We start from the raw sequence: 16,753 nt of genomic DNA, 5'->3' as shown, positions 1-16,753 counted from the left end.
AGTTGACTCATTTTGCAAGAGACAAGATGAGATAAAAGTATAAAAATGTTCATGCTTGTATGCCCTGAAGAAACAGAACCTGATTCACTGCTGTATTGCACAAGTCAGACACTGGTATAACAGTAGATTTCAGTTGCGTTATATTAGGATAAACATGGAATAACGCCATAGTGAATCAGACCCATTATCGCTACATAACATATGCAGTGATTTCTTTCATCAGGCAGAGAGGAGAGAATGTTCATGATTTAAAATCTAAGAATCAAGATCAAAATATACCGGAAAGCTGTTTTGTCAGAAACATTTCAGTATAAGCAGAGGTTCACTATCACCAGAATTCTATCTGTTGCACTGTAATACATTAAAGCTACTTGGGACTTTTGGCTCATTTACATGGAGAACTAGTACATAGCAAGCCTGGGTGTGAAATTGCAAGACCCAAGCACGCACTTTGGCCTTCTCCTACCTCTGTCCGACTGCTTCCCATTGTGTGTTGCAATCTTATTTCGGAAATTTTGTTCAGGACCCAAAAAAATTCTGCTTAAATAACTCATTTTAGGTATTCTGTTTTTCAATTAACCTTATAGCCAGTTCTGTTGTTTTTTTTACTCCAACCCATTAAAATGTATTTTGAACAAAAACAAATGATATTTTGTTCAAAGTTAAAGGTCTAGAGCTAAAGACACTATTTCAGCTCATGAAGAGCTAAAGGTTCTAGAATAGTTGAAATAGGGAAGTAATATGCCTATGAGACAGTGACAGATTACCAGTAATGTGCCTTTACCTGGTATGAGCTCTTTTTGTATCCTTTGACTGTTACATAAACTGTTGTACACAAACGTCAAATGGAACTTTGCTCAAAACTTTTCTGTTTTGCAGCATGGCGAAACTCAAGCCTTAGAAACATCTAACCAAAATTAAATTACCATTTAAACATTGGGAGCAACATTGAATTTAGACTTAACAGATCATGGGGGAGATTTTCAAAGGCACAAATAATGGCTGGATATCTAAGTCCTATGACTTCTAATAGGATTTAGATGCCCTAACTTCCATTTATGGCTTTGAAAATTTATCTTCTGGTCAAACACTGAAAGAAAATTTTAGGTGAAATGCTGATCATTGAAATCCCACTGATTTCATTGGGACTAAGATTTCATCCTTCATGCTTATATGTGTTGTGTTTCATTCCAGCATGATGCAGTTTTTTATGTTATAAATTATGTTTATAATTTATGTTCCTTGTTGGAATGACACATAGGAAAGCAAGGCAGACAGAAATGTTAATGCCCATGTTTATCGATGGATCACAGAATTTTACATACATCATATTTCTGCTTCACAGGCTGATTTGCATGAGGTCATATGCCTTTGAGGTCAAGCATGCTCTGCAGTAGGGCACACTGGATGGAGGATAAGGAACCTTTGTTCTGGGTTATCATGAAAGAAATAGAATGCCACTTCATTTAAATCTCAGAGTGGGAGGGCTGTTTTATTGTTTGTTAATTGTCAAAACAGTGGACATTAAAATGGCAAATAGTATTCTTGTGGGAAAAGTCTCCAATTAGAAGTTTTCCATCATTCATGGGAAACAAGACCTATGGGAATAAATCAGCTTTATGAACTCGGCTCTACTTGCCATAAGAGAGGAAAATCTGGAAAGGAAAAAAAGGTTGGCAGGAATGGGTGGCTCTTCTTTGAGTAGTGTCCCCAGGGATGCTCTACTTCAGGTGCATGTGCACCCTATGCACCTTTGATCAGAGATTTTCATTAGCAGTAACCATTCAGCCCACGCATGCACCGTTGATATCCTCATGCCCTGCATTGAGTGTGGGCGAACCGCCCTCAGTTCCTTCTGAATTGCCTCAGCTTGAGATGGAGTGTAGCATCTTTGCATGCCTCAACTGTTTGCTGAGTTTGTTCTACTTAGTTTAGCTAGTTAGGTTGTTAGTAGTAGTATTTAGTTATTGGCTATTGAAAGATCATTTTATTTCCACTGGGGAAATCCTCCTTGTGAGGGGCATGCCCATTTCATCAGGGATTAAACGTTGCCTCACGTGTAGAGAGGCTGTATCACCCAGCGATGGACTCTCTAACTGTGTTTGCTCCCTGGAAGCGTCGCACATTCCACAGAAGCGTAACTTCATTTAGCCCTCAAATCCAAGGCTTGGAAGAACTGGGAAATCAAGCTGCAATTGTTAATGATGGATTGCTCTCTTCACTCCTCTTTGAAACCAGGTCAGGAGAACCCCACTGTACATCAGTTCCTGGGCATCTCTTGTGCCCCTTCAACCTCAGAGCAACACTCTTCTAGAAAGGGAAAGCCTGAATCCTCCTCTGAATATCCTCAGAGGAGCTCTAATTCTCCTCTTAAGGAACGCACCTTAAAGAGACTTCACTTTTTGATCAGGTAAATGGCCTCAGAGACTTAATCTTCAAAGCTTGGTACCGTTGAGGTGAAGGGCTTCTCCAGTACCAGTGAAGCAGGAAAGTTCCACAGATCTAAAAGTAAACATGGATCTTCTTCTCTCTGTGCCAAAGCAATAAGGTTATGAAACTGGTATATAAAACATTGCATAAGAATTTCAGCAACATATCTCTTGGGCAGGTAAAATGTCATAGCTGACGATCTCAGCAGGCCCCCCCCCCCCCACGATTACAAATGGGAGTTGGATTCCCAGGTTCTTGCTGGCATACTTCAAACTTGGGGATTTCTAGGAGTGGAGCTCTCTGCCACAGCTTCGAATAAAAAGTTCCATCTGCTCTTTTCAAGAGCAGGTTTAGGTCCCATTGGGAGATGCCTGTCTCCTCACTTGGATGAAGAAGCTGTTTAATGGTGTTTTTCCCCGATGCCTCTGATTCTCAGAGTGGTGAAGAAAATTAGCCAGGACAACACCAGAGTTATTCTAATAGCCCAAATGTGGTCAAGGAAGGCATGGTTTCCTTTAGCCTAGCTCTTTGTCCAGCAACAGATATTCTAATGATTCCTTAGCTTCTCTTCCAGAGTGCAAGTCAACTGCTGCATCCCAATCTGAGCATTCTCTGCCTCAAGGTGTAGCGCTCCTTGATGGTTTGTGGGGTTAGAATCTGTCTGTTCTGCAGAGGTACAGCAGATATTATTAAATAGTAGGAAAGATTCTACAAGATATACCTTCAGAAGTGGAGAAGATTCAGTCACTAGTGTGAACTCCAGAATGCTGCCTTTGCATTGAATATTACTTAGTTCTCTCAAGATTCATTTAGCTTCCTTACTGGGCTTTCCCACCATTATTGAGGGGATCTAGCTGTTTGCTCACCCTACAACCATAAGGTTTATATGAAGGGTCTGGGCAATCTCTCTTCCCACTGATGGAAAGTCCCCACCCCAATCTGGGAGCTAAGTTTGGTTCCTAAAAGTCTCCTTTTGAACTGATGGTAACTTGCTCCTTACTGTAATTGTTTATGAAAATAGTTTCCTTAGTGGCTATTACATCAACTGCAGAGTCAGAGAGACTGAAGCCTTAATAGCAGACCCTCCTTTCACGGTGTTCTATAAGAAAAAAGTTTCCTTATGACTACACTCCAGGTTTCTTCCTAAAGTATCTTCTGAGTTTCATTGGAATCAAATCATTCACCTACAAGTTTTCTTTCTAAAAAACCATAATTCCAACGTGGAAACTACCTTTCTCACTCAATGTCAGGAGAGCATTAGCCTTCTATCTACACAGGACTAAATCATTTTCTAAATCTCCTAGACTATTGTTTGCAGACAGATATAAAGGTTCTGCTTTTTCTACCCAATGGATTTCTGGGTGTATTATAGTTTGTTACAGTCCTGCCAGCATTCCAATCTACATCTCTGGCTCTACTTAAAAATGTCCCAATATTTAAGATCTGCAGAGTTGCTACATGGTCTTTGGTACATACCTTCTCCAGGTACTGCGCTTTACTAGATCTGATGCGGTAGTTGGCAATGCAGTTCTCTCCTCTGTGCTGGACTCGATTCCAAAGCTCCCTCCTCTTTATGGGGTTATTGCTCAGGAGTCACCTGAAGTGGAGCACCCACAGGACACTATTTGAAGAAGAAAGAGAGGTTACTCACCCTGAGCAGTAACTGTAGTTCTTCGAGATGTGTCCCCCTATGGATAAGGCTAAGATTTAGTTATGGGTATTTTGGGTAAAAGTCATGGACAGGTCACCGGCAATAAATACAAATTCACGGCCCGTGACCTGTCCATGACTTTTACCAAAAATACTTCCGGGGCCCTGCTGCTTTGGGAGGACCTTGTGGGTGGGGGAGCCTACTCCAATGCTGGGGGTTGACTGCCCCCTGGCCGCTGCTCCCAGGGACCAACATCCAGGCGCCCCTGGGGCCGCTGCTGCTGCTCAGACAGTCTCCAGGGCACCCCCAGGACTCCTGTGTGGGTGCTCTCTGGTGCCACTGTAGCCAACTGTCTGGGACAGCCTGAGCAGTGGCCAGTGAGGCTGGCTGTGGAGCAGCCCCGAGGACCGCTGCTCGGGTGCTCCCCAGGGCTGTCCCCAGGACCACTGCTCAGGCGGTCTGCAGGACAAGCCGCACCGGCTGCTGCTTGGGTGGTCCCCAGAGCCAGTGCCTGGGGCCTCCTGAGCAGTGGCCAATGTGGCTGACCCTAGGGGCTGCCGAAGCAGCTGGCCCTGGGTCTCTCCAGCAGTGGCCAGCGTGGCTAGCCGTGGGGCACCTGAACATCTGGTCCTAGGGCTAGTTGCTCAGGCAGCTTGAAGTCAGCCACACCAGCCGCTGCAGAAGTCACCAAATTCATGACTTTCGTGACCTCTATGAAAGAATCGCAGCCTTAACTAGGGGTGCCCCACTACCCGCCCTCCTTCCTCTCCGCTTCAGAGTTTCCTTCTGAGTCTCAGCAGTGGAGAAGGAACTGAGGGCAGTTTGCCCACGCAGTCTGACATAATCTCGGTGCAGGGCACAAGTTATTAACAGTGCATGCAAGGGCCAACAGACACTACCAATGAAAATCTCCCATGAAAGGCGCACACCGAAGTGGAGCACCATAGGGACACACATCTTGAAGAACTACAGCTACTGCATACAGTGAGTAACCTCTCTTTCTATTCTGGACCTTAATATTCAAGTTGATAGACTGCATTTCTTCAAGCTTTCTTTTCCACATGACTAGGTAGAGCACTCATTTTACCGTTCTGCCCCTTCTGAAGTCTTTCTTCAAACATAGTCTCTCCTTTACTGTTAAACTTTCTGCTCCATAGTTGCCTCTGATATAAAGATCTTCCAATTTTCCCTCAACGCCATCATAATCATCACTTAGAGCAGGGGTTCTCAGGACACATTTTTCCTAAAATACTTACTTAGCTTTAGGAAAACCAAATAAATATGCACATATACATGTCCAAATCATTGTAATTTATTTATTGCTAGCTAGTAAGTCTGTTGTGAAAAGTGATATTTACAAACATACAAGTATCACTTTTCACAGCAGACTTACTCAGCCCTGGCAAGCCTGGGGACATATTAAGCCCTGGACGGGAGGGTCAGGGGAGGCAGTGGGGGTCAAGGGAAAGGGGGTAGGGGACTGGGGAAGGCAATGGGGGGGCTGGAACCTGAAGCCCTGCTGTCAGAGTCCGAAGCCTCATGGCTGGAGGATGGGACCCAGGGATGGAGCCTGAAGCCTGCCATCGGAGCCTGAGGCCTGCTGTCGTGCAACCAGAGCCCAGGGCTGGAGCCCGAAGCCCGGTGTCCAGAGCCTGCCACCCCAGTGCTGAAGCCCAAAGCCTGGGAAAGTGGGGAACTCAATGGCTGCCTGTTCCTACAGCGCTGTGCCCCAGGTGATTCCGGAGAGGGGCAGGGCCTAATCCCTGCTGGTGGCCATAGCACCAGCACCAAGGGGGTGCATCCAGGAGTAACAGGGAGGATGAGAGAGAGCTACTCCCCCCCATCATAGCCCAGGAGACTGTGGCCGCAAGAAAAGCCCCTGGTAGCTGCATGCGGCCACGGTGGCCGCATTGAGAAACACTGACTTAGCCTGAATTCCCTCATGCAGTGAATTGTATATATTAGGGATGGAAAATCCCAATCTGAGATTCCTTTGGTTTCAAAGACATCGAGAAGAAAGCAGTCCTGTGCTGCATCTGAAACTGACTATACATTTGTCATCACTGTTTCATTTTCTCTTCCACAGAAAGATCTGTGATCCAGGCCTTACATCTTTTGAACCTGAAGCTTTGGGGAATCTAGTGGAAGGGATGGACTTTCACAGGTTCTACTTTGAAAATGGTGTGTTTTCCTATTTGATCACATTTAAAATACTTCCAAGTGTGCTTCTCAAATCCAGCTCTTTTTTGTAGCTGCTTATGATGTTTTTGAAATTTAATTTTGAGTTATGCAGTATGAAATATTTTTTTCATGTTTTTGCTAAACTTGCTTAGAAACCACGGGGAACTTTTGATTGTGGAGGGAATTGTCAAGTTCGTGTAATATCTTTTGGGGGACGGGTGTGGAGGGACGGCTAAAAGGTAGATAGGGTTGGAAGGCAAGTGATTCCCACTCTTTATTTTTCAGAGCTAGAGGGGCTGAACCACAGCATTGGGCACATTTGAAAAGTCTGCAGTGATGGACAAACTGATCACCATTAAAAAGTCAGCATTTCCTAACAGTTGATCATTATTCTTTCTTACTGTAAATCTAAGGAAAAACTGTAGTCACTATGCTGATTCACACTAGCTGAAGCACCGGACTCATGACTTTTTTTAATCGTGATCACAGCACATCAGTTGGTGGATTTAATACAACCATGTCAGCTTCAGAAATAAAAGCCACACTGCTTACTTGTTCATAATATAGACTATCCGGTACTATAGATGACACTGTTTCAGAACAGATTTGAAACTTGAAGTCTGATCGTGTTATAAATTAACTAATGAAACTGATTTTTTCATTTCTCAGCAATTTCTGAGTGAGAAATGTCAGGGCACAAAACTAGCTCCGGGGACTCCTAATTTATTATCTCAATTCTGAGATGGACTCCCATTCTCTTTTGCGAACACATCATTGACTTTCAATACCTCAGTTTCCCCATCTGTATAGATATTAATAAAATGTAACACATCTCACAAGTGATGTGAGAACTAAAGAATATGATATGAATGGATAGTAAAATGAAAACTACTAAATGCAAAATGTTATTCTCCTACTAACTCAGATGGGAGATGTTGGATGGGCATCTAGAAGCGTAAGAGTTGGCATTGGTGGTGGTTGTTTATTTAGTAAAATGTCCTGGGTAAGAATTCAGGTTACTTAGAATCATAGAATATCAGGGTTGGAAGAGACCTCAGGAGGTCATCTAGTCCAACCCCCTGCTCAAAGCAGGGCCAATCCCCAAAAATGAGCACAGTGGGGCATGGGGGGAGGATTAGTCCCTGCTGACTGGAGCAAGGCAGGGGCCAGGAGCTAGGGTTGGTCCCTGGAGCAACGGAAGGGCTCGGGGTAAACTGCAAGCACAGCAGGGCTGGGGAGAGGGTAAATAGGATCCCCCTGCCCCTGCCCACATAGAGCGTGTACCTACTTTCTCCCTGGTTCTTTCTCTTTGTCTTTCTGCACTGAACTGCCCCTCCTCCAGTGTGACAAAGTGGGAATGTTCTTAATATTTTCTCTGCACAGAGAATGGCTGACCCGTGCAGGGGAGGGGCCTCAGGGTTTGGGCAGGAGGTTGGGGTGTGGAGTCCTTACCTGGGGCAGCTCCTGTTTAGTGCAAGGGGTGCAGGTGGGTATGTGGGGGTGTGTGCACGAGCTCCCATTTGGTGCTCAGGGTGGGGATGGGAAGGTGCAGGAGTCAGGGCATGGGGTGTGGGGGGGGCTGGGTATATGTGGGGAGTGCAGGAGTCAGGGCTGGGGTTGTGGGGGTGCTCCCAGCCCCCTCCCGTGAGCGGCTCACGGCAAGAGGCTGGGGGTGTGTGCCTAGATTCCACCCCCTTCCCCAAGGTCCTGCCCCCGCCTCCTCCCCCGAGCGGCAAGCAAGCTGCGACCCCGCTCCTCCCCGTCCCTTGCACCAGCAAACATATGTTTGGCAGCGGGTGAAGGGAGGGGGAGGGGCAGGAACGCGGCACGCTCCGGGGAAGAGGTGGAGTGGGGAGCTTGGCTGCCGGCAGAGCCTGCTCTGCAGCAGGAGCTGGCAGGACCAAGCTTCTGCCCGTTGCCCCCACAGGAGAGAGCAGGGGGTGGAGAAGAGTGGGCCAGGCCGGGCCCTTTTGGTGCATGGCGCCGTGGTAAACCTGGTATTGATAACCACCTCTGCCCCCTTGGTGCATGTGTCTTTCCACTGAGGAAATTCCATGTTCCATCTCCTACTCTCCCCACATCAACTTCTGTATAGAGAGACCTTCAAAGACAATGGCCTTACCAGTAGAAAATCCATTGTTCCATAGAGAAAAGTCATTCAACATTGATGGCTCTCGATTGCTTTGTCTCTGCTTCTCAGGCATAGTCTTTCTATTAGGAGTCAAGTCCCTATTGCAAAATGGATGCTCTAATCCACAAAGGCTGCTACAGAGCGAAGTAGAGCCCTGTAACAAAACTGGGTCACAAAACAACATGGAGTTCGCAGTACGACACGCACAGATCCCGAATCACAGAAAGTAATTCTGTTTTTAAACGTCTTTTTACTACATTTTCTAAAGTACAGAGAAGTATAACCACATAAATAAAGCATTTGGTAACAGCTTTTACTACAGCACTAGAACCATCAAACGATACATACCAAACAAATCAAGATCACTTTGGATAATAATCATGTTGAAATCTGGCCAAAGACTTTGGTGAGATCATTTCAACAAAGGCAGTGCATCAGAAATAAGAAATGTCAACTAAAAAAAAAAAAGAAAAATTTATAGCCAACAGGGATCAGAGATAGGAATAATGCAAATATATTATTATGAGCAGAGCTCAGGTGCTAACTCATGAGATTCATCCTGTGACCTCACTTCTAAGAGTGAACAAAGGAAAGGGAACAACATAATTACACATCCTTCTTTTATGTCTTTATTATGGCAAGAAATCTTGAAACTGATCAGGGTTGAAAAGCAGACAATTATTGTAACTTATTTGGCACATTCATATAGACCACTATTATTTTAGAATGATTTTCTGTTAGAAGAGAGGAGAACATGCTTCATCTCTGTCCCACTCCCTTCCCACTGCTGCAACTTTATTTGTGCTAGCTTTGCTTGCTTATCAGTAAAACAGTGTTCAGTATTTAGCATCTACTAATCTTGATATATTTACACACCATTTTCAGTACTGAGAGACATGACTAACTCTGTTGGTTTACCTGGGAAAAATTGATTTTGTGTGTTTCCTCCCATAGCTTTGTCCAAGGGTAATAAGCCAATCCACACCATTATCCTCAATCCCCATGTCCATCTTGTGGGTGATGATGCTGCCTGCATTGCATACATACGGCTGACACAGTACATGGATGGAAGTGGAATGCCAAAGACTATGCAGTCCGAGGAGACCCGGGTCTGGCACCGCCGTGATGGCAAATGGCAGAATGTTCATTTTCACCGTTCAGGGTCACCAACAGTACCGATCAAGTAAGAAATCCATCCAAACAGTATTAACTACAGGGGTAAGAATGTCCTGTGTTATGTAGGAGGTCAGACTAGATGATCTAAACGTCCCTTCTGGCTTTACTCTATAAAACTTCCATTCTCTTGAAAGTAGCGTTGTAGTGTAACTTCTGCACTGTCAATTCTGCACAGTCCATTTAATAAATCAGTATGTTGCATACAGTATTAGTGCAAATATTTGTAATAATTTTTATTATTTGTTTACAAGCATGCCCATTTAAGTTTAGGGCTTCACTGTACTGGGTGTTGTACGTACACATAGTAAGGACACATTCAAGTACATATACATAGACAGTTTCTGCCCTGAAGAGTTTAAATTGTTTTCATTTTAGGCCTCCTCTTCACTAGGGAAGTTTGCCCCAGTGTAACTCAGCTGATGTGGTTAGACTACCACTAACACAGACGCACTGGCTCAATACAAAGTCGGGCTTGCACCAGTGCAGGTTACTTCAGTAAATCTCTGGATTGAGTGTCATGGGTGTCAGTAGCACTTTCTACTTGTGCAGCATGTCTACATGAAGGGGTTTACAATGGTGTAATCACACTGATGTAATTACTTTGGCGGAAGCTTCTTTAATGTGGACAGGGCCTGAAACAAAATACAAAAGTGGGCATAACAAATACAGTCCAAGGGGACTGGGAGGAAGTAAAGAGAGAGAAGTGATAGGAAACATAATTATTTAGATCTGGCTGGAAAATTTCAACAAAAACAAAATTTTGATGAAAAATGAAAATGTTAGCAATTTTCCTGTTTTCCAGCTAGCCCTAGTACTTACACAGACTAGCCATGTACACAGCTAGATGATTTAGAGTCAGATTATTTACTTTATAAATTATAAGATACAAATAGTGTCATCAATTCTTCTCTTCCCCCCCCACCCCTTTATACTTTCCCATTGAGTGCCCTCGTCAGTTCTCACTGCTTCAGTTATTATGTCTGTGTGGTTGACTCTCAAATCTCTGTCTATTCATGGTCTCAGAGTAGCAGCCGTGTTAGTCTGTATTCGCAAAAAGAAAAGGAGTACTTGTGGCACCTTAGAGACTAACAAATTCATGTTCTCTGTGTGTGTGTATATAAATCTCTGCTCTGTTTTTTCCACCAAATGCATCCGATGAAGTGAGCTGTAGCTCACGAAAACTTATGCTCTAATAAATTTGTTAGTCTCTAAGGTGCCACAAGTACTCCTTTTCTTTTTATTCATGGTCTATCCTACTGTGTTCGGGCATCTCTAAGTATCTTCCGATATTGCATCCTTGGAATCATAGCAGTTTAGACTCAGCATGCAAAATACTGAATTTCTCCGGCTAGATCCTCAGTTGTGTAAATCATGTACTTCCATTGATCCCATAGCTACATCAGGTTGTACCAGCTGAGGTTCTGGCCCCTCATCTTTCCTCTCAACCCTCTACTTTTCCCCCACTTATTACTGTCAGTTACACGACTGCTTTCCCCATGATGCAGGCTTGCAAACTGCAGCCTTATCTACATTAAGAAAATTTGCATTGGTGCAACAGCATCAGTCTGCCAGCTCGTAATGTAGACATGCTATACCATTGCAGCTTATTTTGGTATATTCACAAATTAAGCTGCACTGTTGCAGCACATCTACTTTTGAGGATTGCACATCAACGTACTTACACCAGTGTGAATTTCCTTAGTGGAGGAAGTTCCTGAGATTTCAGACTTGGATGACAAAGCCTCAGTATTACTTTAGACTACTCTTTCTTCCTCCAGGATGTCACTTAATCCTTTGTCTCTCCTCTACCACATCTTGAAAATCCATCCTTTCCATCCTCACAGCTAAAAAGTGCTTGTATGCATTTCCTTTGGTGATCTCCTGCCTTGACTACAACAATGTCCTCCCCACATAGCCTCCCTGTTTTCCACATTGCCCCACCTAGTCTATCCAAAATATTGCTCTAGTAATGGTCAATTTTGTCTGCTCCCTTCACAACTTTGATTTCCTCAGCTGTCTTCCTGTCATCTCTGACATCATGTTCCAACTTCTTGTCATCATTCTCAAGGCTCTGAGTCCATTCATGTCTACAGCTCTGCTCTCATTTCTTTATTTTTTACTCTTTCTAATTTTCCTTTCCCGTGTAACTTTGCTATTATGTTTCTCCCACTTCTGCCTTTGTGCTATTCTTTATACCTGGCATTCCCACCTTGCCTTGTTGCATCAATTACCTTCCCTCCTTACAACATGCTTCTTCCACATAGCCTTGCAGTGTCAATCTGTCAACCAATGAATTATAGTGATTGAATAAAGTGGTGTTAAACTTTAAAAGGAATGAAATGCTGTTTTTAAGAGAAACCCATCATCTGGCTTTATGTTAATCTGTATGTTTGTACCATAGTGTTTGTTTTAAAATGTAAGCCCATTGGCAGCAGGGGCCTTGTCTTCCTCTGTTTTGCACAACTCCAAGCACACTGCCATGCTTAACAAAGTATGTTTAGTGTAACAGAACAAGAGAGATTCTGATGGTTGTAAGACACAGGTGTTCCATTGAAGGCATATGTGGAACAGGTCTGCTGCATCTCATGGTGGAGGCTGAAAGCATAAATGACAAAGTCCAGAAAGGATTAATATCTAAGAATCAACATTTCATCCTCATACTCACTGAAAAACAAGGGTTCATACCAGGATGACAGGAACTAGATTAGGGAAAATTTTAGTCCTTTCCATTTTAACTTTTCTGCTTGCATGTATTTTGTTAAGTACTGAGAGAAGCAAGTAGTTTCATACATACACACACTAATAGAATTAAGGCCAAAAGGAAGAATAATGACCGTCTAGTTTGACCACCTGCATAACATATGATATAGAATTTTGCCTAGTGATTCCTGCAACATGGTTTTGGGAGTAAATGATCAATGTGGGGTTTAGTATTTTAATGAGGCTCACCATTTTTAACTTATGCAATATGAGTAACACTTTGAAGTCACTTTCTACAAACCTTCCTGATTATCTTTTATAAGGTCTTGGAATTCACCATCAATTCTTACAGAGAATATAGCAATGCAAAAATATCTCCATTCTGGAGCCTCACAAAAGTGGAATTCCACAGAACCATATCCTTATTATTTCTTTCTTTCTTGGATTTAGAATACTTGTACTCCATCAGATATAGATCTGTCATTATAAGAATACTTATTAGTGTTATATTTTCCATTCATTAACACATTTTTGTAATGCATAGTAAGTCTTATTCACACTGGCTGAAGAAAAAGATTTCAAATACAATAAAATTACAAAAGCAATCATAGCTATTATCTTCCGCCTTTGTGGGAATATGTTTCTCTGGATCGTGTCAAATCAGTTTGGGCAAGCACAGTAGCTGATTTGTCAAGACTGCAGTGATGAATGCACATAAATCTGAGGCCACAACTGAGCCCCGAGGCTGCTGTATATAAACAGAGATGTTTCCCTTTGACATGAATTAATTTGGCTCATAAAATGGCCACAAACTTAGATTATTTTTTAACTATGAATCAAGAAAATTATGGAAAAGCTTTGGTTTCCATCTGTTACACAGCTTGTATCTACTTAAGTGATACGTTTGATGAGAGATTATCTCTGTTAACTTGCTCTGTGTTCAGTATTCGTATGAATTTGTTCTTTTAGCTTATTTTTGCAAAACTACTGAACACACATGCGCGCGCACACACACGGAAAACTCATCTCCTGTCTCAGCATGGAATTAGCAACCATGGAACTACTGGGTTTGAAACTCATTCCCAAGGCCAAATTCAGACATGATGTAATACTTCACTAGATCCCCCTGTACCCACTTATCAGTGTATAAGGGGATCTTAGTTGTTTTATGTTACATATCGAGGAGCCAAAAGAAGGCTTAGGTAAGGATTTTGTTTTGTGATTGTACAGCACCTAGCTCAGTGGAACCATGGTGCATACCTAGGGCTCCTAGGCACTATAGTAATACAAATAATAAATAATAATGATATTAATAATGAGTGGCTTTAAATATTCTTACACATTCCTGTTAGTTTCTTTTTCTCTTACCCACCTCTTCTGGTCCCCTCTGCATGCAAATTATGACATCAGCTCAAATTCTCTGACATTCACAACTTACTGGGCCAAATTCAAAGGTGGTTTGTAAAGTGGGGATGTAAATGATAAATTGGCAAGTTCTATGTGAATCTGTCAGTCAGTATAAGTTTGTATATTATGCGCATGAGGGGACCATAAAGTGGTGTAAAATAAATCAACTTAGATGCCCTTTGAACTGACAGATGCTCAGTTCTGAACTTGGTCCCTTCTATTGACTTAGGCAAATCAGTAAAGCTTTATGCCTGAGTTTCCCATCCTCTAAAGTAAGGATACTATTAACCAACCTCCTGGCATGTAGTGAAGGTTTATAAAGTGATTTGAAGACGGAAAGAGCAATGCAAGTGCTTGTTTGTTTGCTTTTCGAAGCAGTATCCTGCAAGATTGTAGATTGGGGAAGATTTTATAGTCCAACACTTGTAGTGTGCTGCATAAAGTGGTGATATTGCTAAGTGAATAACAGCAATATTGGGGTTTTTTTCTCCTTCCAGCTAAAATTCAACGATGCCACTCTTGCATTCTCCGTACTCAAAGCACCTGATTGGTTACCATGTGGGCCATCCTGTTCTTCTCTTCATGCATGTTTCTGAGTGCATGAAGCTGTGAAGGTTCTACATGTAATGCATTTGTGATGCATTGTTTTGCTGTATATTTCATCTGTACATTTTGTTTACACTTCAGTGAAGAGGATGTTCCAAGCAAATTGAAAATGACAAAACAAACGAAAAAAAACAAAAATCAGAGTACAGTAGTAGATACACAATCCACTTGTCATTTTTCTCTATTAATGCGAAATTTTAACAAATAACTTCAAAATTACTAGGTTTGTAAAAAATAAAAGTTTGGCTTGTTTGTTTTCAAAACCACTGGGTTTTCTTTGGTCATAGTAGAATCAATGAGCTTTCCAATTACAGCTTTGCTACTGCAGAATAGTTTTGTTGGAAGACAAAAATGGATAAAATCACTGATGAATGTGAAAGCAAAAATATGTTGGATTGGAACCAGCTGAAGCCATTTTAGTTATTAAACTGGAAAAATTGTATCATTTTCTAGCTTGAACACGTTAGAATTATCTTCTGCTGTTCTGGCCAGTCAGTAACATTTTTTGTCTTTCTATTTTGAGTCTTTACCTTTACTTTTTTATGCTAACTGAAAATTTATATTGGGTGATAGAAGAGCAAAATTAAAATTTGTGGGGAACGAAGACTGAGTGGGGATAGTTTTTGATGATTAAAGTGAAAGGGTAAAACAAAATAGATTATCATCACTTTCAGGGTGTACAGTAAATTTATGAAGGAAGCTTTAGAGAATTATTTTATTTTGTTTATGCTCTGGTCCAGATATGTGGTTAGTTTAACCGAGTACTATTAGGCCTTACAAGCTTAGTATAAAGAGTTTGTCTACTTTCCGTTGTAGCGGCTCCTACTCTGGAAAACTATCATGAATATACCAATTTTCTAATGATACTATAACACTTTACAATGGTGTTACGCCTCCCCCCCGCCCCATTTTCTCTTGGCTTATTAAAATCCTTACACAGTGCATAATATTAGGGACAACAGTTATTGCAGCATTACTTAGTAACTGTTTTGAGGGGTTTTTTTTCTTTTGCTGCATACACCTGTACAGTAAGTAGGGAATGCTCTCAGTGTCAATTTAAAACATATACTTTGTGACCTGGACTGTTTTTGATTCTGTTTTATAGCTGTGAATGTATATTCCTGCAAACATTTAGATTTTTGTCTCCCTTCTTTCCCCCCACCCATTTTTAATAGAAAAATAGAGGGGTTGTCTGTTTCTTTTTTGTTTTGTTCATTGTTTCATTATCAGTGGGGCTAACTGTTTTCTGCAGTGCTGTATAGTGCATGATATCTCAATCAGTGTTCTTTTTAGCAATTACAATTTACAGCTCTCAGCAGCCTGAAATTTTTAAAATGGGAAGACTTCCTAATTTGTATAATTTTACTTTCTGTGTTGATTATAAATCAGAAGCGTTCCTTTACACTTTGATGTTGTTGTTAGTGGATGTACAGTAGATGGATTTTAGCTTCTCTGATAATTATTACATAACTTAAAACAATGTATATTTAAAATAAGCATTTACAGTAAATGTGTTGAGCCATATTAACTTGCCAATGGGATCTGTGAAAAACAAAAAAGTAATGGCCTAATTTTTTTCTCATTAATTTCTTTACTTTTTTTGTGAAGCAGCTATAAGTAGTATAAATGTATTTAAATTTAACAAAATTAGGTGTAGGGTGGGTTTTTTTTTTTTTACACACTTTTAACATATAGCATGTGGTGTCGATGTATTACTGTAGATCAAGTTTGTCTTCCACACCAAGACGTGAGGAAATTGTGACTCGTTCTCTCCACCACAATCAAATTATACACTTGTCTTCTGTCATTTTGGAACACTGCAGTTTACCATGGGACACAGTGTACGTATTTCTTGCCATAATGGTAAATGACTGACAGATGTATTTAAGGATTAATAAATTTGTGAATTCTGCTGATACTGTGTTTGTGGTTTTATTTCACAATAAGTTATGTTGTGCAAAGTGTGGGGGGAAAAGCACAATGTAATATAAAATATCTATTTCTATTTTTCCAAACTATTAGTTGAAAGGATTGGATGAGTTGGATTACATTTTAACCCTAGTCTTCAATGTAGCCTTTGCTTGTATCCTAGCGTTTACTCTATCAAGCCAGCATAGGAACTACATAATAATGCAAATAAGAATGTGGAAGAGCGAAGGTCTGTTTGTTACAGGAATGATTATTACTGTGAACTATCTGTATTGTGGTAGAGCTGAAACATTCCAGTCAAAATCAGGGGCCAGTTATGCTAGGGCCCTGTACATAGACATAGGAAGATAATCCTTGCCTTCGGGCTGATAACAGAAAAGGAGCACAAACTTCTATGTGAGTATATCAGCAGCAAACAATACGTCATAAACCCCAACTGGTCTTAAGGGAAAAATGTTAGAGATATGATGAGTTTAGGATGAAATACTGGGATTTCAAGATTATCTTCCTGAAATGGTCACTGTTTTCAGTTTTGACGATAT

General features: G+C 41.6%; 1 protein-coding gene across 49 annotated transcripts in view; it reads left to right on the top strand.

The window, feature by feature from the left end:
• The window catches only part of CAMK2D (calcium/calmodulin dependent protein kinase II delta), a 237,221-nt gene extending 221,023 nt beyond the window's left edge, over positions 1-16,198 (top strand). For 40 of the 49 annotated variants that reach the window (XM_038400285.2, XM_038400273.2, XM_038400272.2 and 37 more), the window contains 3 exons: positions 6,168-6,262; positions 9,348-9,576; positions 14,174-16,198. In XM_038400285.2, coding sequence (XP_038256213.1) covers positions 6,168-6,262; positions 9,348-9,576; positions 14,174-14,177 — 328 coding nt within the window. In that variant the 3' untranslated portion in view covers positions 14,178-16,198. Of the gene's footprint in view, positions 1-1,345; positions 1,543-6,167; positions 6,263-6,547; positions 7,385-9,347; positions 9,581-14,173 lie in introns of those variants that run through there. The other 9 variants (XM_043513725.1, XM_043513753.1, XM_043513741.1 and 6 more) reach the window with 4 other exon arrangements.
• Positions 16,199-16,753: the final 555 nt, after the last annotated feature.

The sequence above is a fragment of the Dermochelys coriacea genome, chromosome 4 (assembly GCF_009764565.3).
Source record: "Dermochelys coriacea isolate rDerCor1 chromosome 4, rDerCor1.pri.v4, whole genome shotgun sequence".
Lineage (NCBI taxonomy): Eukaryota > Metazoa > Chordata > Testudines > Dermochelyidae > Dermochelys > Dermochelys coriacea.
This window is presented reverse-complemented; position numbering and strand designations above follow the sequence as displayed.